This window comes from Myotis nattereri (genome assembly GCF_964212035.1).
Source record: "Myotis nattereri genome assembly, chromosome: 15".
NCBI classification, from domain to species: domain Eukaryota; kingdom Metazoa; phylum Chordata; class Mammalia; order Chiroptera; family Vespertilionidae; genus Myotis; species Myotis nattereri.
Genome location: NC_138090.1, coordinates 50,957,454 through 50,976,443, shown reverse-complemented (window position 1 = coordinate 50,976,443; position 18,990 = coordinate 50,957,454). Strand labels below are relative to the sequence as shown.

The 18,990-nt window shown below is 57.9% G+C and overlaps 4 protein-coding genes across 5 annotated transcripts; 3 read left to right on the top strand and 1 right to left on the bottom strand.

The window, feature by feature from the left end:
- Positions 1-1,332: 1,332 nt before the first annotated feature.
- Positions 1,333-3,077, top strand: LOC308530360 (piRNA-mediated silencing protein C19orf84; the record flags this gene model as incomplete). Its single annotated transcript, XM_081106955.1, has 2 exons — positions 1,333-1,367; positions 2,546-3,077. 2 exons carry the CDS (start codon positions 1,333-1,335, stop codon positions 3,075-3,077), a joined length of 567 nt encoding a protein of 188 aa, XP_080963081.1.
- Positions 3,078-4,688: 1,611 nt separating this feature from the next.
- LIM2 (lens intrinsic membrane protein 2) lies at positions 4,689-8,638 on the top strand (the record flags this gene model as incomplete). Its single annotated transcript, XM_081106959.1, has 4 exons — positions 4,689-4,863; positions 6,774-6,923; positions 8,194-8,328; positions 8,530-8,638. 4 exons carry the CDS (start codon positions 4,689-4,691, stop codon positions 8,589-8,591), a joined length of 522 nt encoding a protein of 173 aa, XP_080963085.1. The 3' UTR covers positions 8,592-8,638.
- A 6,713-nt stretch (positions 8,639-15,351) lies between these two features.
- On the bottom strand, positions 15,352-17,272 carry LOC308530362 (protein NKG7-like). The gene is made up of 4 exons (XM_081106958.1): positions 16,132-17,272; positions 15,900-16,046; positions 15,681-15,815; positions 15,352-15,580 (listed from the first exon to the last, which is right to left on the bottom strand). The coding sequence occupies exons 1-4, from the start codon at positions 16,286-16,288 to the stop codon at positions 15,522-15,524; spliced, it is 498 nt and encodes a 165-aa protein (XP_080963084.1). The 5' UTR covers positions 16,289-17,272; the 3' UTR covers positions 15,352-15,521.
- Positions 16,836-18,533, top strand: NKG7 (natural killer cell granule protein 7). 2 transcript variants are annotated; one of them, XM_081106956.1, is made up of 4 exons: positions 16,836-17,751; positions 17,837-17,983; positions 18,068-18,202; positions 18,303-18,533. In XM_081106956.1, exons 1-4 carry the CDS (start codon positions 17,595-17,597, stop codon positions 18,359-18,361), a joined length of 498 nt encoding a protein of 165 aa, XP_080963082.1. In that variant the 5' UTR covers positions 16,836-17,594; the 3' UTR covers positions 18,362-18,533. The 2 variants fall into 2 exon arrangements, with proteins under 2 accessions (XP_080963082.1, XP_080963083.1); XM_081106957.1 differs by having other exon boundaries at positions 17,432-17,751; positions 18,068-18,191; positions 18,303-18,529.
- The last annotated feature ends 457 nt before the right edge of the window (positions 18,534-18,990 follow it).

The window sequence follows — 18,990 nt, the reverse complement described above, 5'->3', positions numbered from 1 at the left end:
GGGGGGTCCAGACCTCCAGATTGCCCTGTCTCAGTGCTTCTTCAGTCCTGAGGACCACCACCCGGCCCCCCGGAAACAGGGGCACAGATGGAGCGAGAGGAGGGACTCTGGGGGGACAGGACTCTGGGTCCGAGGGAGGAGGGGCCGGGGGCCTGGACCCCTGGGTCCGAGGGAGGAGGGGCTGGGGGCCTGGACCCCTGGGTCTGAGGGAGGAGGGGCCGGGGGCCTGGACCCCTGGGTCTGAGGGAGGAGGGGTTGGGGGCCTGGACTCCTGGGTCTGAGGGAGGAGGGGCCGGGGGCCTGGACCCCTGGGTCTGAGGGAGGAGGGGCCGGGGGCCTGGACCCCTGGGTCTGAGGGAGGAGGGGCCGGGGGCCTGGACCCCTGGGTCTGAGGGAGGAGGGGTTGGGGGCCTGGACTCCTGGGTCTGAGGGAGGAGGGGCCGGGGGCCTGGACCCCTGGGTCTGAGGGAGGAGGGGCCGGGGGCCTGGACCCCTGGGTCTGAGGGAGGAGGGGCCGGGGGCCTGGACCCCTGGGTCTGAGGGAGGAGGGGCCGGGGGCCTGGACCCCTGGGTCTGAGGGAGGAGGGGCCGGGGGCCTGCGCCCCTGGGTCTGAGGGAGGAGGGGCTGGGGGCCTGGACCCCTGGGTCTGAGGGAGGACGGGCTGGGGGCCTGGACCCCTGGGTCAGAGGGAGGAGGGCTGGGGGCCTGGACCCCTGGGTCTGAGGGAGGAGGGGCTGGGGGCCTGGACCCCTGGGTCAGAGGGAGGAGGGCTGGGGGCCGGGACCCCTGGGTCAAAGGGAGGAGGGGCTGGGGGCCTGGACTCCTGGGTCCGAGGGAGGAGGGGCTGGGGGCCTGGACTCCTGGGTCTGAGGGAGGAGGGGCTGGGGGCCGGGACCCCTGGGTCTGAGGGAGGAGGGGCTGGGGGCCTGGACTCCTGGGTCCGAGGGAGGAGGGGCTGGGGGCCTGGACTCCTGGGTCTGAGGGAGGAGGGGCTGGGGGCCTGGACCCCTGTGTCAGAGGGAGGAGGGCTGGGGGCCTGGGCCCCTGGGTCTGAGGGAGGAGGGCTGGGGGCCGGGACCCCTGGGTCTGAGGGAGGAGGGCTGGGGGCCTGGACCCCTGGGTCTGGGGAAGTGGGAGCTGAGTCCTGGGCTGGGTGGGCTTGGGGAACTATGCTCCAGCCCTGCATCGTTTCCCAGGGCTCCCCACGTCCTTCAGGCCACGCCCCTTTCTGACAAGCCCCGCCCCTTTTCTCCCCGGACCCCTCCCCCCTCCCTGGCCCTGGAGAAACCCAGCGGAAGGTGCTAGAAGGGACTCCGGGGACCCTCGTGCAGATGGAGCAGCAGAAGGAAGACACGGGCCCGGACGGGTGAGCGACTGCAGACCTCCCTCAGGAGGACAGAGACCCGGGGGTGGGGGTGGGGGGGCGGAGAAAGTCAGAGGGAGGTGAATGGACCCCCGAGAGCGGCAGAGAAACAACAACAAAAAAGTCTCGGGTATCTTCGCACAGAAACAGAACCTTGAAGGATCTTGGTGGCAGATTGAGCAAGAAACTCAGGACTAGAATTCAGTGGTGGCGAACCTTCTGAGCTCTGAACCCTGGTGCCGTGTCACATACAGAAATTTTTTGATCTTTGCCACCATAGTAAAACAAAAGATTTATATTTTTGATATTTATTTTGTATATTTAAATGCCATTTAACAAAGAAAAATCAGCCCCCCCCAAAAAAATGAGTCCGCGTGTCGCCTCTGACACGCGTGTCATAGGTTCGCCATCACTGGGCTAGGGAGCGAGCTGGAAGCAGATATTCCTGGAACAGAGAAGGATTTCGAGAATGAACCAGGAGACTGGAACATGCCAGGAACAGCCATAGGACTGGAGAAAGAATAATAATAATAACAACAACAACGATAGTAATAATAGTAACTGCCTGCATTTCTTTTTTTAAAAAATATATTTTATTGATTTTTCTCAGAGAGGAAGGGAGAAGGATAGAGAGTTAGAAACATCGGTGAGAGGGAAACATTAATCAGCTGCCTCCTGCACACTCCCTACTGGGGATGTGCCCGCAACCAAGGTACATGCCCTTGACTGGAATCGAACCTGGGACCCTTCAGTCCGCAGGCCGACGCTCCATCCACGGAGCCAAACCGGCCAAGGCCTGCCTGCATTTCTTGAACATGGCCCAGGCCCAGCCCTTTCACAGGCACCTTGGGGACCACCGAAAGGCAGGCTTTGGTAGGAAAGATTGAGGTTAGCATGGGAAAGTGATCTGGCCTGAGACGCATCAGGAGCGAGTCGTGCGGGCAGCCTGGACTGGAGCTGGCATCTCCCTGATGCTGAAGTGCCAGCCCAGCTGCCCGTCTCCCTGTCAAAGAGAGGGGGCGGGAGGAGAGAGGGGTGGGGAGGAGGGGGTGAGGGCGCCCAAGGTGGATGCAGAAGTCAGGGCGGAGAGATGGGCCCCGGGAGGCACAGAGGCCGCCATGCTGCCCTGGGAAAGGTGTTCGGATGGTGGGAGCCACTGACCGGTCCTCTTACCATTCCAGGAACCACCTGCCACCGCCCGGGATGGGGCCCTGGCCACCCATGCCCTTCCCGGCCCTGCCATCTTCTCTCCTGGGCACCCCAGATCCAGCACACCTGGGGCTCCCCGAGGGCCTGGCCTCTGTCACCGTGCCCATCCGCCTGGACGCCCTCTCCTACCTCCTGCACAGCGCCTTGCTGGGGGCCTATAACCTCCAGCAGTCCCTGCCCTCCTGCACCTGCCACCCCCAGGCTCCCGACCCCCAGCCCCCCACCGCCAAGAGGCCATTCAGGGGGTGTGGGGACTGGGACGTCCCTCGCAGGCCAGGCTGGGGCCGGGGCCGGGGCCGGGGCCAGAGGCGACAGGGCCCTGGGAGGTCTGAGCAGCCAAAGCCGTTCTGGGCAGGGGACTCCGGGGCTGGCCCCAGGACCCCACCCACGACGCCGTCATCACCCCCAGCACTGCCCACCCAGGATGGGAAGAAGGAGGCGGGAGGTCCGGAGCCACCCTTGGCCACGCCACCTGCCGCTGAGGACTGGGACACGGAGTACTAGTCCCCGAGGGCCCAGCACCTTGGCCTCCGGAGGCCACTCAGGGTCACCAAGAGGGTCCTGGAGCCCAAGGGGGACCTCAGCCCTGTCAGAGACACCCTGCCCCTCCCCCCAAACCAGGGCCCCAAGAGGGGGCCTGGGAATCCCCTGTGAACCCTGCACCTGACTTAGCATCCCAAGCCTTGCACCTCATACCCAGCACCACCCCCAACTACAGCGACAACCCTCAGCTCATTCTCTGTGGGGATCCTGACCCCATTCTCAACCCCAAAGCCATTCACCTGCCTCTGCCACCCCATCCCACCCCCACTCGGTACCACATTCCCATCCCCTCCATTCCCAGCTGCTTCATCCTCACCCCCCACCTACTTGAGGTCAACCCAGCCCCGTCCTCAACTTCATCCTAAACTCAGCCCCAGTCCCAGCCCATCTCCCACCCCATCTCATCCTCAACTTCCTTCCTGTCCTGGCCCCAACTGTGACACGCCCTCTGACCTCATCCACAAAGCATTCCCCCCCAGGCCCAGTATTCCCAGACACCACCCCATTTCCCTGCCCTTGGAGTGTGTGTGTGGGGGGGAGGGGAGGTTGAACAATAAATGAATGCGTGCCCCTATGTCTTGTGTCTGTGTGTGTGTGTGCGCTTACGAAGCTCAGGCCGACCCAGTGGGTGCTGTGAGCAAGGCCTGTGATGGGAGGGGGGGGGGGGGGTTAGGGGGGGAGGTCGCTGAGGGTCACAGAGAGAGGCCAGTGGGGCCTGGGGGTGCAGGGAGGGAGGCCTGGATTCCTGCTTCAGCAAATTCCATTTGGGGCCTCTGCCACCGTCGCACTTCTGCTTGCTAGAAGCTGCTGGGCTGTGGGGCCATTGTGTGGGGAGGCTTAAGGGATTTGGGGGGCCCAGGGAGCAGAGAGGGCAGCGACCTGGCTCGGCTCAGTCTGCACAGAGGGGCCGAGGCAGACGGAGGGCTCAGCACAGGCTCTGAGACTCAGGTAGGAACCGGGCATCGGACCCACAGTCCCTCCTCCCCCAAGACCTAGGCATCCAGTCCTCCAGCTCCTTCCTTTCCCTGAGGCCTGGTGAGCTTCCAGCGCCAGCCCCCTTCACACCCGGGACCCAGGAGGCCAGGGCCCAGCCTCCTCTTCCCCCAGGGATTTTGGTGCCCCAGTGCCCACACCGCCTCCTGGCTTAGGACCTGGAAGTCCATGCCCCCAGGATCTTTCTCCCCCAAGACCCAGGGGTCTAGCTCCTCAGTTCCTCCTCCCTCAGACCCAGGGGTCCAGGCCCCCAGCCCGCTCCTCCCTCAGACCCAGGAGTCCAGGCCCCCATCCCCTCCTCCCTCAGACCCAGGAGTCCAGGCCCCCAGCCCCTCCTCCCTCAGACCCAGGAGTCCAGGCCCCCAGCCCCTCCTCCCTCAGACCCAGGGGTCCAGGCCCCCAGCCCCTCCTCCCTCGGACCCAGGAGTCCAGGCCCCCAGCCCCTCCTCCCTCGGACCCAGGAGTCCAGACCCCCAGCCCCTCCTCCCCCAGAACCCAGGAGTCCAGACCCCCAGCCCTCCTCCCTCAGACCCAGGAGTCCATCTCCTGCCCCATCTCTCCCCTTCCCCACAGATCGCCATGTACAGCTTCATGGGCGGCGGCCTCTTCTGCGCCTGGGTGGGGACTATCCTCCTGGTGGTGGCCACGGCGACTGACCACTGGATGCAGTACCGGCTGTCGGGGTCCTTTGCCCACCAGGGCCTGTGGCGGTATTGCCTGGGCAACAAGTGCTACCTGCAGTCAGAGAGCGTGGGTGAGGCTCCGGGCGGGCGGGGTCTGGGCTGTGCCTGGGGCAGAGGCCACAGGGCAGAACCTTATAGGCCAAGGGTGGGCTGCCCCTCCCGCAGATGGAGAAACCAGTGGCTCAGAGAAGGAAAGGGTCAAGCCAAGGTCACTGAGCCCGGGAAGGGGCCAAGCTGGGGTTTCAGCATTCCTTCCCAGGGCAGGTGCAGCACGTATCGATTGAGGGGTTCAGAGGGGAGAGGGGACGTGTCCCACACAAGTCGAGGTCAGGGGGCTGTGGTCGCCAGAACAGCATTTTCTAAATATTGATGATGGATCAAGAACTATGTCAATATGCTGAGTGACATATGTCAGGGAAAGACAAATACCGTACGATTTCACTTATACGTGGAATCTAAAAAAGAAAATAAGTGAACAAACAAAACATAAACAGACTCAGGCACAGAGAACAGACTGATGGTGGCCAGATAGGAGGAGGATGGGGGTGGGGTAGCAAGGTGAAGGGCTCGAGAAGTACAGGTTGGTAGCTTCAAAGAAGATATGGGATGTAACGTACAGCATAGGGAGAATAGGCAGCAATAATGTGATAACTAGGGTGCCAGTGGGCACTTGAATTATCGGGGGATCATGTCTACAATTATATAATTCTCTAACCGCTATGTTATATACCCAAAACTGATCTATACTAATAATAGGGTAATATGCTCATTAGACTGACTGGGTCAACTGGCCATCTTCTGGGCATCCGATTTCCTTCCAGACAAAGCCATCTTGGTGGGGGCTGAGGTAGAGGCCATTAGGGGCGGTCAGGCTGGCTGGGGAGGGCAGTTGGGAGCAACCAGGCTGGCAGGGGAGGGCAATTAGGGGTGATGAGGCAGGCAGAGGCAGTTAGGGGCCATCAGGCCTGCAGGAGAGGGCTGTTGGGGGCTAGATCAGGCTGGCAGGGGAGGGCAGTTGGAGGCAATCGGACCTGCAAGGGAGCAGTTAGGCATTGATCAGGCTGGCAGGGGAGTGGTTAGGGGCAATCAGGCAGGCAGGCAGGTGAGCAGTTGGGAGCCAGCGGTCCCAGATTGTGAGAGGGTGCAGGCTGGGCTGAGGGACACTCCCCCTCCCGCCCATGCATGAATTTCGTGCACTGGGCCACTAGTATATTATATATGTACCTGATATATTATGTCATATACTACATCTCTGTCTATGATATAGTATGTTACATAGAATACACTTTATGGAAAGAGAGAAGAATGATCCCCAGTGCTCAACATCCTTTCCTTCCACATGCTTACTGAGTATCTGTCATAGGCCAGGCACCAGGCGCTGGGGACAGAGCAGTGAATGAGAAAGCAAGACCTTTCTCCTCACAGAGCTGAGAATTCCGTGGGGAGAGACAGACACCGTACACAAGTTAAAAACAAACAAACGGGGCGTTTTCAGATATGGGCAAGTGGCACGAAGGAAATGCAATAGAGCCATGGGAGCGAGGATAAAGAACCATCATCAGGACAACATGGGGAATCAGCATCATTCATTCACTCGCTTACCCAACAACCATTTTCCCCGGGCCCCACGCAAACCAAACCTATGCTGGCGGGTATTCGTGACATAGAATCAACCCAGTCCCCGTCCTCAGGGAGCAATCGGACTGGAGGGGGAGACAGATAAAGAGTCACAACCCAGAGCAGGGGGTGAGGATGATACCTGAGTGGCAAAGGGATGCTTCCTAGAGGAGGGGATTTACGAGCTGGGTTTTGAGGGATGGATAGGAGTTGGCCAGGTGAAAAGGAAGGCACTTGCTAAGAGGTGAAGGAGAAGCTAGAGCAGGGATATGGAGAGGGGTAAGGCATTCCCGCTCTCAGAGGCAGCAGCTTTCACCACTGAGGGCAGGGGAGGCCCAGGAGTGACCGCCGGGTGCTCCCACAGCGTACTGGAATGCCACCCGGGCCTTCATGATCCTGTCCTCCCTGTGTGCCACCTCCGGCATCATCATGGGCATCCTGGCCTTCGCTCAGCAGCCCACCTTCACCCGCCTCTCCCGGCCTTTTTCCACCGGCATCATGTTTTTCGCCTCCGGTGAGTGGACCCGCCGTACCCTCACCCTCTCCCTCCTCCCTGCCCATCTCCAACCCCAACCCATCCCCACCCCCAACACCACTCTCATCCCAGACTCCTCACTCTCAACCCCAGCCCCACCCTCATCCCAACCCCACAACCAACACCAACACCCAGGCCGTTTCTGATTCCACCTATTCGGACATTGCAATTCAGTTCTGGCATTAGCGTCAGACTCCGTAGGCGTACGGGCACGGCTCCCAACAGGACCGCCCCGACTTCAGCTGCAAGTGGGGTCCCCAAGCCACCTGCGTTTTTGACCAACTGGCTACAGAGCTAAGGGTTTCCAGGAACCACTCAGGTTTGAACGTTTTTGTTAGAACAACTCACCAAACTCAGAAAAGCACTGTACTTGACAATGACAGTTTTATTATAAAGGGGTGGGGAACGTTTGGCCCGCGGGTCACACGTATCAGGCCCCCGAAATCATTAGGTCTGGCCCTGCCCAGGCATTCGGGGTGAGTTAATTACGTGTTTGAGCAAATACAGCAGGCTAATGTTTAAGCTGATCATTTTGTATGGCCTGCGAATGATGTTATACGTATCCAAATGGCCCTTGGCAGAAAATAGGTTCCCCACCCCCTGTTATAAAGGATCAACTCAAGACCAGACAAATAAACAGACGCAGAAGGAGACGCCTGAGAGGGACTGGCACCCTCCCCCCTCCCCCCCCCCCACCCGCCACCCCGCACCCGCCTCACACACCCATTTGTTCAGGAACCAGGAAGCTCCCAGCACTTGGCCTCCAGTGACTGAATCACTGGACATGTGATTGGACTCAACCTCCTCCCCCTCCCCTCCCCAGAGGGGCTGACATCAACCAGCTCAAAGCCTCAACTTTCCGTTCTGGCTGGTGGTTGGTCTTTCTGGCGACCAGCTCCCTTCCTGAGTCATCATCTCAGCTCAACAACAGGTGTGATCCCAGAGGCTTAACAATGGCAAAGACACTCCTAACTCAGGAAGTTTCCAGGACGTGGAGTCCTCCCAGGAACCAGAGACAAAGGCCAATCAGATTCTCTATGACATAGCACAGCCCTGCCCCATCTCCACCCCAGCCCACCCCTCCCTGTCCACCTGTCCTCCCACTTTCAACTCAACCCTGTCCTCACCAGATGCCCATCCCCACCCACCCACCCACCCCACCCTACCTTACCCCACTCCTCAATCTCACGTCCACCCCCATCTCCAAGCCCAACTTCATCCCAGTTTCCACCCCGCCCTCCTTCCCCAGCTATTTTTGTCCTGCTGGCCTTGGCCATTTACACCGGAGTCACCGTCAGCTTCTTCGGCCGCCGTTTCGGGGACTGGCGCTTTTCCTGGTCTTACATCCTAGGCTGGGTGGCCCTGCTCATGACCTTCTTTGCAGGTACCTGAGCTTGGGGGTGGGGAGGGCGGTGTCTGGGATGAGCAAGCATACTCCTCAGGGCGAGATGATAGGGTGTCTCCCATGGGCTCCCAGCACCCAGGCAGAAGGCAGACTCCAGATTCTGTGGACACCCAGGGGGCTTGAGAGGTGGTTGGGGGGGGGTGGGTGGTGGAGTGTCTATGGGGACCTTTTCTCGCACAGGAATTTTCTACATGTGTGCCTACCGGATGAATGAATGTCGGCGCCAGTCCACTCCCCGCTGAGCCCAGGGGTATCCACCAACTTCATCGGGAAGCTAAAATGAGGTCACTGAAGAGGAGGGGGAGGGGCTAGAGGCCTGAAATCCTGGTTCCTGGGGGTATGGGGGGCTCGGTCCTGGACTCTGGGTGGGGGCCCCTAACCCCTGAATCCCACGTGGGAGGAGAAAGGATGGGGCCTGGTGGGAGGGACCTGAGAAGACTCAAGGCTCCACCCCCAGGGAGATGGGGTGGGGAGGGGGAAGGGGGGGTGTTTGAGAAATGGAATATCTATTAGAGCGATTTTTTGGATTCTAATAAAACTGATGTGAAACTACCACAGGGTGACTCCCTGAGGGGTGGGGGTGAGTGTGGCGAATGGGGGGTGTATGATGGCAACCCAACCTGCTGTTTCTGTAGACACAGGGACAGAGATAAGTCATGCAGCCCCCACACAGGTGACAATTCAACATCTAGGAAACGGGTGGGTAGGTCCCACTCTGACAACAATTCCAATGGGTATTTTTTCTTCCAAGCAATGAAGTCAATTCAGACATTATCAACCTGGAGATACTACTATCAGATCCCACAGGTTAAGGGCTCAGTCCTGCAAGACTGCACCCCCCCCACCCCCGTCCCTTCAGATGCCAATCATAGCCTACCAGCTTCTGACCACCAGCTATAGGTTGGAGGTTCCCATGACCCGCTCCTCAGGTTCCATTAATTTCTTAGAGCTGCTCACAGAGCTCAGAGAAACATGTTCCTTACTACATTGCCAGGTTATTATAGAGGACATAACGCAGAAGCAGCCAGATGGAAGAGATGCACAGGGCCAGGTGTGGGGAAGGGACTCAGAGCTTCTATATCAGTGATGGCGAACCTTCTGAGCTCGGCGTGTCAGCATTTGGAAAAACCCTAACTTAACTCTGGTGCCGTGTCACATGTAGAAATTTTTTGATGTTTGCAACCATAGTAAAAACAAAGATTTACATTTTTGATATTTATTTTATATATTTAAATGCCATTTAACAAAGAAAAACCAACCAAAAAAATGAGTTCACGTGTCACCTCTGGCAGGCGTGTCATAGGTTCGCCATCACTGTTCTATATCCTCTCTGAAGTCACCACTCTCCCCAAATCTCCCAGTGTTCACCACCCCTGAAACTCCCCGAGGAGGTTGCATGACACACGTGTGATTGATGAAATCCTTGGCCATTGGTGAGTGAACTCAACCTCTCTCCTCCCCAGAGGTCAGGGGCTGGGATTGAGAGTTCCAACTCTCTAAGCCAGTGGTTCTCAACCTTGGCTGCACATTAGAATCACCTGGGAATCTTTTAAAAATACTGATTCCTGGGCCTCATCCTCCGGAAATTCTGTTTCTTTGTTACTAATGTGGTGGCCTCACCCCATAACAAAGAAACAGAATTTCTGGAGGATGAGGCCCAGAAATCAGGATTTTATTTCATTTATTTTTAAAAAAATATATTTTATTGATTTTTTACAGAGAGGAAGGGAGAGGGACAGAGAGTTAGAAACATCGATGAGAAACATCGATCAGCTGCCTCCTGCACACCCCCTACTGGGGATGTGCCGGCAAGCAAGGTACATGCCCCTGACCAGAATCGAACCTGGGACCCTTCAGTCAGCAGGCCAACGCTCTATCCACTGAGCCAAACCGGTCAGGGCCAGAAATCAGGATTTTAAAAAGATTCCCAGGTGATTCTAATGTGCAGCCAAGGTTGAGAAAACCACTGCTCTAAGCACATGTTGGCTCCCCTGGCAACCATTCCCCCATCCTTAAGTGGGGTCCAAAAGTCACCTCATTTGCACCTTAATGGCTTCCGTGATTGGGAAATTCCAGGGCTTTTAGGAGCTGTCATAATCAGGACCCCCCAGATCAAACACACATTTCTTATTAGAATTCACAATATCGCCGAACCGGTTTGGCTCAGTGGATAGAGCGTCGCCCTGCGGACTGAGGGGTCCCGGGTTCGACTCCGGTCAAGGGCATGTACCTTGGTTGCGGGCACATCCCCGGTTGGGGGCACGCAGGAGGCAGCTGATCGATCTCTCTCATCGATGTTTCTAGCTCTCTATCCCTCTCCCTTCTTCTCTGTAAAAAATCAATAAAATATATTTTAAAAAATATTTTTTTTAAAAAAAGAAATCACAATATCACAGTAGGATGATAGGATAAATAGAGAGCTCAGTGGGAAAAAAATAAACTAGCTTCCTTGTCCACCTGCCCCCTCACCCCCCCATCTCTAGTTGGCTCTCCCAACCTCCTCTCCGGTCCCCAATGGGCTCCAGAACTCTGACCCTTCACCTCCTTCACCCACCTCTTCATACACTAATCATGAGCTTGACCTTGACCTTGTCTTCATTCGCTCAGTCACCCAATAAACGGATGTCGACTGCCATGACATGTACGGACGCCAATCATAAAATAATCAGGCTATTTAGCACGGGCAATTTCAGTAATATTTATCACCGCCTATGCTATTATTAATAGAGGCTGACTCCCTAGAAATACGATTTACTGGGGCCTCCTCAAATCACAATAATGCTATGTTTATAGAGGCTTCGTCCAAAAAATAATGGCAATTGAGGCCTTCTCTAATCCTACTTTATTGAGGCCTCGTTAAGTAGAAATATTTACTGAGGCTTAGTATTCCAGCAATCATATTTATAGGGGCTTACTCTAGCAACGATGATGATGTAACTGCAGGCTCATACCTCCAACTTCTTACTCAGCCTTTCCACTCGAAAAGAAGAGGCACCTCACGCCTCACCTATCTGACGCCGCGTTCCTGGTCCCGCTCACACCCCACACCTGCTCCTCCCATGGCCTCCCCATCTTGGTAAATGACAGCTCCGTTTTTATCCAGCTGCTTTCTCTGTCACATTCCACATCTGATTCATCAGCCTAGAGTGTTGGCTCTATCTTTAAAATGTGTCTGGGAATTTGACTCTTGCTTCACCAGTGATCACCCTAATGCAAGCCACCGTCCGTCGTCTGTCACCTGGTTTATTGCCACACCCTCCTAACCAGCTCAGCCCTTACCCCGCCTGCCCTCCTGCACCCACAGTTCATTTTCTATGCAGCATCTGGAGAAATCTTTATTAAAATCATGTCACTCCCGCTCTAAGCCCTCCAGTGGCTCCAATTTCAGGTAAAAAAAACCCACTAAAGTCTATCCAGATCATTCAAAATGCCATGTGCTCTGGCCCTGCTAACTCTCTGAGTTAATCCCCCTCCACTCACTACAGTTCAGGGGTCCCCGAGACCACCCCTGGGTTCAATGAGTTGCTAGAAGGACTCACAGAGCTCAGGACAACGGTTGCACTCACAGTTAATTTATTACAGCGAAAGGGTACAGTTAACATCAGCAAAGCGAGGAGCAGCATCCAGGTAAGACCAGGCACCACCAGGTCCCAATTGTCTCCCCCAGGGGAGTCGTACGGACAACACTTACTTCTCCCAACAATGATGCGTGAGGACACCCACAGAGTCCTGCCAACGGGAGAAGCTCACCCAAACCCTGGCGTCCAGGGTTCTCAGGGGGGGTCAGGCGAGAAGCACCTCCATGGCTGGTCTTAGTTATTCAGTTTCCAAGCATCTCCAGGGGTCAAATGGATATAGTAGACCCCCCCCCCCCCCATCGCAACCACGTTGATAGCATAAACTATCTGGTGTGGCCCAAGGACTCCAGGTAAACAGAGACACTTAGCAGACATGAGGTTCCTCCCAGGACCAGGCAAGGTCAACCTTTCGTTGGTCAATGGTAGTGGTGGGACTTAGGGAGACGAGAAACAGGATTACAGCCTTGAACGTGGAAATGGGATGAACATGAAATGGGGTGGAGCTGAGGTAGGACTTATTGGGGTTGGGGGGGGCGGTTATAAGGAAGGAAGTGGATGTGGGGCTGGGGCTGGAGCTGGGATTGGAAACAGTCTGGTGTGAGGATGGCAATGAGGATCGGGTTAAGTCTCAGGATAAGGATGGGTTTGGGTTTGTAGATGGGGATGGGGTGCGTTTGGGGTCGGGTTTGCCAATAAGAATGGGGTTAGGTGGTGGGATAGGGCTGGTGTTGAGTTAGGGATTGGAGCTGGGGTTCAGAGATGGGCTGTGTTTGGGGTTGGGACGGGATTGGTTCAGAGCTGGTTTGGAGAATGGGGTTGGGGTTGGAGCTGAAATTATTCATGGGGTTGAGAGAGGGTTAGGACTGGGTGGAGCTGGGATTGGGCTCAGAGGTGGGTTTGGACGTGAGCATGGGTTTAGGTGGAGAATTGGGGTGGGGTTGAGTTTGGAGTTGGAGCTGAGGTTGAGAATGAGTTAGGTGTGCAAATGAGGAGGGGGTTGTACTGGGTGATAGGGATGCGGTGAGGATGGAGGTGCGTTGGGGGATGGGGTCAAGGTTGCAGCTGGGCTGTGCTCGGACCTTCCCCACACCACACGCCCATGGCCCAGGCATCCTGAGGCCTGTCCAGCGCTCCTCACAGGAGCCATGCCCATGGCCATTTTTGCGCTGCTCTCCCTCCTGCTCATCACCTGGATCTGGCTCTGGGAGCCTGTCCTTGAGGCCAGGTTCTCCGAGATGGCCAGTTACCTTACTGGTGAGGGTTTGAGTGAAGGACAGGGGGCTGCCAACTGGAGACTCCAATATAGGAAGAGGTCCGGCCAGCTGGGTCCCGGGGTCTCCCTTCTCCAGCTGTCCTGGGACTGCTGGCTCCGTTTGTCTTCACAACAGAGGTCCTCTTCAGGGCCATTCCAGCTCCACAGCGGTCAAGTTTGCCTGGACCTTCTCCCTGGGCTGTGGCACCTTCACTTTCTACCTGCTCACAGGTGAGGTGCTGCCCAGGGCCTGATACTGGTGTGGGAGGAAGACGCTTGGAGGGCCAGAGGGCCCTGCATTGACATCCCTGGGCCCCTGGCAGGTACCATGACCCATGAGCCATGCTCAGAGCGGAGCTGTGTGAACCGACACATCAGAGAAGGAGGTGGGCGTGTTTTCCCCTCCACAGACTTTTACAATCCTGATTCTCTCCCTTCTGCCTGCCCTGAGGGAGGACCTGGAGGGGCCCTCATTCAGGTCCCCCCAAGGTGCAGGCCCATCCCCCAGCACCCCTGCCTGGGACAGTGAGACCATCCCCTCAGGAGTCACTGATCAGGAACCCCCTACCTTCCAGAGACCTCCATCACCCAGTGGGATGTCCCTTTGGCCTGTCCAGTGCGCTCCCCACACCACACCTACACACCCCGCACTTGTGTGACTCACAGTAGCTTCCAGGGCTTCCAGGAAGCAGGTGCGGGGGGTGGGGTGGGGGGGCTGGGTCAGGCCTTCTGAGGCAGCAGGAGTTCCAGAACCCCCTCTCCCAGAGGCCATTTAAAGAGATAACCACCCACCCACCCGTCCACACAGGCATCTTCCACCAAAGGGGCAGCTCAAAGCCAGATGGTAGGTCTGTATGGAGCCTGGGGTCCAGGACATGGTAGAACACGTCCTCCTTAAAACTTCTCTTCCCTTGACCCATAAGCACTCCTGGTCCCCAGATCTGACTGTCCCTTCCAGACCCCCACCCAGGCTCCTGCCCTTCCTGCTCCCTGCATCCTGTACCTTCTACCAGCTTCAGTGGCCACGATGCTCTGAGGCCATCCCAGACTCCATCGCTAGCCCTGGTCTCTCCCGAACCTTGGCCTGGAGCCCTCACCTGCTTCTGGCCATCTCCCCGCCCTCAACACCTCCCGCCTGAGCTCAGCATCCTCCACCAAACCAGGAATGACTCCACCCTCTCACTGCTTGGCACTGTCCTTGCCCCCTTCTTGCTCTTCACCCCAAAAAACAAGTGGATCCCCAAGGCCGGGTCCTCCTGCTCCCTGAATCTTTCTGGCTACCTCCCTCCTTTCCACCTCATGCCCTGTTCCCTGTCAGCCCTCGTCCTCCCTCATGTCCTACCTGTTGGTAGCCTTGCCAAGCTCCTTTCTCCCTCTCGGCCTCTCCAGAGACCTCAGAGAGGGCTTGCTGGCCCTGGGGGCTGACACTGTCCCGCCCCTGCTCTCCTCCTGGCTCCCCAGCCCCCTTGAGAGAAAGTCAGCTGTGGCTTTAGGGGTCCTCGCTCCCACCCACCACCCCATTCTCATTTCCTCCCGCCCACCCCACAGCCCACTTCCAGCCTTTTCATGCCTCCGTCTCGGCATCCGTCCACCTGGATTCCCTTTCCTTGGCCCTCAAGAAGTCCCTAAACACCCTCTCCCCAGAGAGCTCACCTCTACCCCCCACCACACCATCACCCTTTGTCCCACATCCTTCCTGGGCTGTGCTTGTCCCCTGGCCTGTGTTACCTCCCCTCCCCCACCTGATTTGCAACCCCCCTCCATGGGCATCACCTGGATCTGACTCCTGTCATCATCCCCAGCTCCAAGCGAGGCCCAGCAGAAAGGATGAGCTTGGGGAAGGCCAGCAGAAGGCGAGAATGAATTACTGAGATGAGCTAGGAGAACTACAGTGCAGGTGAGGGTCCGAGAGGGAGTGAGGAGGAAAGTGCTGGAGCCAGAAAGGCATAGGGAAGAGCAATGAAAGGAGGATGAAGAGGAGAGATGGAAACAGATGACAGACAATGGCCAGAGAAGCGGGGAGAGGATGTGGGCAGTGCCCGAATCCACACTGGGTGGGGGCTCTTGGGGAGCAGGTCGAGGTTTCAGATTCTTTTCTGGGTGCCCAGTGTCGCCCACTGGGGAGCTGGCGTGCCATCGGCTTGTGTCCTGGTTGAATTAACCTCAAAATGACCAGACTGCAGCAAATCGTTGTTGAAAGAATGAATAAACAAACAATGGGGCTATGGAAGGGCTGGGGGTGAGGGCCAAGGAAGGGCCAGGTGATCCCATGGCTCCGAATGATGCTTGGATGATGCTTTCCAACCCACCTGCTGTCCTCACCTTCGGCTCACATGTTGGGCTCACACTTCGTCATAGCCAGGCCGAGGGGCACGGGAGTGAGCGACCAGACCCAGGCTACCTGGGGTGGCAGAGGGAGCTTAGTTAGCACTTGCCCCCGCCCCCACCTGCTCCCCCAGAGCCCCCAGTGTGACTTCCCCAACTCCCAAGGCAACAGTCACCTGCACTGTACCAGAGGAGAGCGGCAACCCAGGCCAGGTAGAAGGACCAGGAGAAGGAGGACTGGATCTGGGGGTGTTGAGGTTGGCTCCACCAATCACTGGTGTAGACGGCCATGGCCACCACCATGAAGAGGGCTGAGACAAGAGACAAGAAGACTGCTCAGCCCCTCTGCGGGAATTCACAGTCCCCGAGGCCCACGGCCAGTCCACATTCCTTACCTGCAACAAAGGCTGTGATGGACGAGGCCAGGAGGCCGCGGCGCAAGACCGACAGTGAGGGGATGCAGGACAGGACCAGGAGGCCCACAGACCCCAGGCCACACAGGGCAGCCAGAATGCTGAAGGTCTGCGTCACATGGATGAAGCCTGCTCAGAGAGGAGACCTGTGAGGACCTGTCCCCTCTGGCTCTTCTCCCCTGTCCCCCAGACAAGACACACCACTCCCCCTTACCTGCTACTAACTCCTCATCCCTCTTCGGCCAGAGGCCCGAGTGAGCTGAAGGGCTGGGCCCGATGGCCACCAACCAGAAATCCGTGCTCAGAGCAACCAGGGCAGAGACCAGGGCCAGGGAGCCGGCCAGCAGGGCCAGGGACCGATAGGGCTCCATGGGGGTGAGCGCTGGGCTCCTGGGTCTCTGGGAGAAGAGGCTGTGGACCCAGACTCTTGGGCTCTCTGAGCACCCCCAAAAGCAAAGAAGCCAGCAAGCAGTTGAGGCAACTTGGGGGGCCCTGGGCTCCTTAGGACCAGACTGGTTCTGTTTTACCCATTTCAGTTCCTGGCAACGGATTCTCACACACCCTCCCTTCCTGGGTTGTCTCCCCTCCCCGAGGTCCTGGTCCCCCACTCACAGTGTGTGGTGGGGCAGGGTGTCATCGTGGTTTGGTCGGTGGTTCAGAACCTGCCTCGCTATCTCAGGTTCTGTAGCTCTCACCCTCCGAGCCTTGCTCAACACCAGAGGGGGTGCTTTCCGGAAGAGATGACAGGCTTGGGGGCTCAGAGGTAGGGTTGGCACATGAGGCCAGGGTGTGAGTTCAACGAGGGGAGGGATGTGGCCACCGGGGACAGTTGGGGGATGTGTCACATCTTCCTGTGAGTGCTGCAACTTTCCGTTGTGAGAGAGGCGGGGGCCTCGCTCTAAGGCCTCCATGATGCCTGGGGCTGAAGGAGAAAGGAGCTGGAGATGTGGACACCAGGTCCTGAGGGAGGAGGGGGTGGGTGGGCTGGTGGCCGGTTCCTGGGCCCCTGCTTGCAGCGCATGCTCAGGGCAGGCAAGAAGGAAGAGAATCACGATTGTAAAAGTCTGTGGAGGGGAAAACACGCCCACCTCCTCCTCTGATGTGTCGGTTCGCACAGCCCCGCTCTGAGCATGGCCGGCTGGATCATGAGAGTCACGGTACCTGCCAGGGGCCCAGGGATGTCAATGCAGGGCCCTCCGGCCCTCCAAGCGTCTTCCTCCCACCCCAGTATCAGGCCCTGGGCCGCACCTCACCTGTGAGCAGGTAGAAGGTGAAGGTGCCACAGCCCAGGGAGAAGGCCCAGGCAAACTTGACCGCTGTGGAGCTGGAATGGCCCTGAAGAGGACCTCTGTTGTGAAGACAAACCTGAGACAGCGAGGCAGGTTCTGAACCACTGGCCAAACCACGATGACACCCTGCCCCACCACACACTGTGAGTGGGGGACCAGGACCTCGGGGAGGGGAGACGTCATCGGTACAACCCAGGAAGGGAGGGTGTGTGAGAATCTGTTGCCAGGAACTGAAGTGGGTGAAACAGAACCAGTCTGGTCTTAAGGAGCCCCCCGAGTTGCCTCAACTGCTTGCTGGCTTCTTTGCTTTTGGGGGGGCTCAGAGGACCCAAGAGTCTGGGTCCACAGCCTCTTCTCTCAGAGACCCAGGAACCCAGCGCTCACCCCCATGGAGCCCTATCGGTCCCTGGCCCTGCTGGCCGGCTCCCTGGCCCTGGTCTCTGCCCTGGTTGCTCTGAGCACGGATTTCTGGTTGGTGGCCATCGGGCCCAGCTCTTCAGCTCACTCGGGCCTCTGGCCGAAGAGGGGTGAGGAGTTAGTAGCAGGTAAGGGGGAGTGGTGTGTCTTGTCTGGGGGACAGGGGAGAAGAGCCAGAGGGGACAGGTCCTCATAGGTCTCCTCTCTGAGCAGACTTCATCCACGTGACGCAGACCTTCAGCATTCTGGCCGCCTTGTGTGGCCTGGGGTCTGTGGGCCTCCTGGTCCTGTCCTGCATCCCCTCATTGTCCGCCCCGGGCCGCGGCCCCCTGGTCTCGTCCATCACAGCCTTTGTTGCAGGTAAGGAATGTGGACTGGCCGTGGGCCTCGGGGACTGTGAATTCCCGCAGAGGGGCTGAGCAGTCTCCTTGTCTCTTGTCTCAGCCGTCTTCATGGTGGTGGCCATGGCCGTCTACACCGGTCATCGGTGGAGCCAACCTCGACACCCCCAGATCCAGTCCTCCTTCTCCTGGTCCTTCTACCTGGGCTGGGTTGCCGCTCTCCTCTGGTTAAGTGCAGGTGACTGTTGCCTCGGGAGTTGGGGAGGGCCCACTGGGGGCTCTGTGGGAGCAGGTGGGGGCGGGGGCAAGTGCTAACTAAGCTCCCTCTGCCACCCCAGGTAGCCTGGGTCTGGTCGCTCACTCCCGTGCCCCTCGGCCTGGCTATGACGAAGTGTGAGCCCAACATGTGAGCCGAAGGTGAGGACAGCAGTTGGGCTGGAAAGCATCATCCAAGCATCATTCGGAGCCATGGGATCACCTGTCCCTCCCTCGGCCCTCACCCCCAGCCCTTCCATAGCCCCATTGTTTGTTTATTCATTCTTTCAACAACGATTTGCTGCAGTCTGGTCATTTTGAGGTTAATTCAACCAGGACACAAGCCGATGGCACGCCAGCTCCCCAGTGGGCGACACTGGGCACCCAGAAAAGAATCTGAAACCTCGACCTGTTCCCCAAGGGCCCCCACCCAGTGTGGATTTGGGCACTGCCCACATCCTCTCCCCGCTTCTCTGGCCACTGTCTGTCATCTGTTTCCATCTCTCCTCTTCGTCCTCCTTTCTCTGCTCTTTCCTGTGCCTTTCTGGGTCTAGCACTTTCCTCCTCACTCCCTCTCGGCCCCTCACCTGTGCTGTAGTTCTCCTAGTTCATCTCAGTAATTCATTCTTTCCTTCTGCTGGCTTTCCCCAAGCACATCCTTTCTGCTGGGCCTCACTGGGGGCTGGGGATGATGACAGGAGTCAGATCCAGGTGATGCCCATGAGGGTGCGGGGGCGGAGGGGCAGGGGGGCTGCAAGTCAGGTGGGGGAG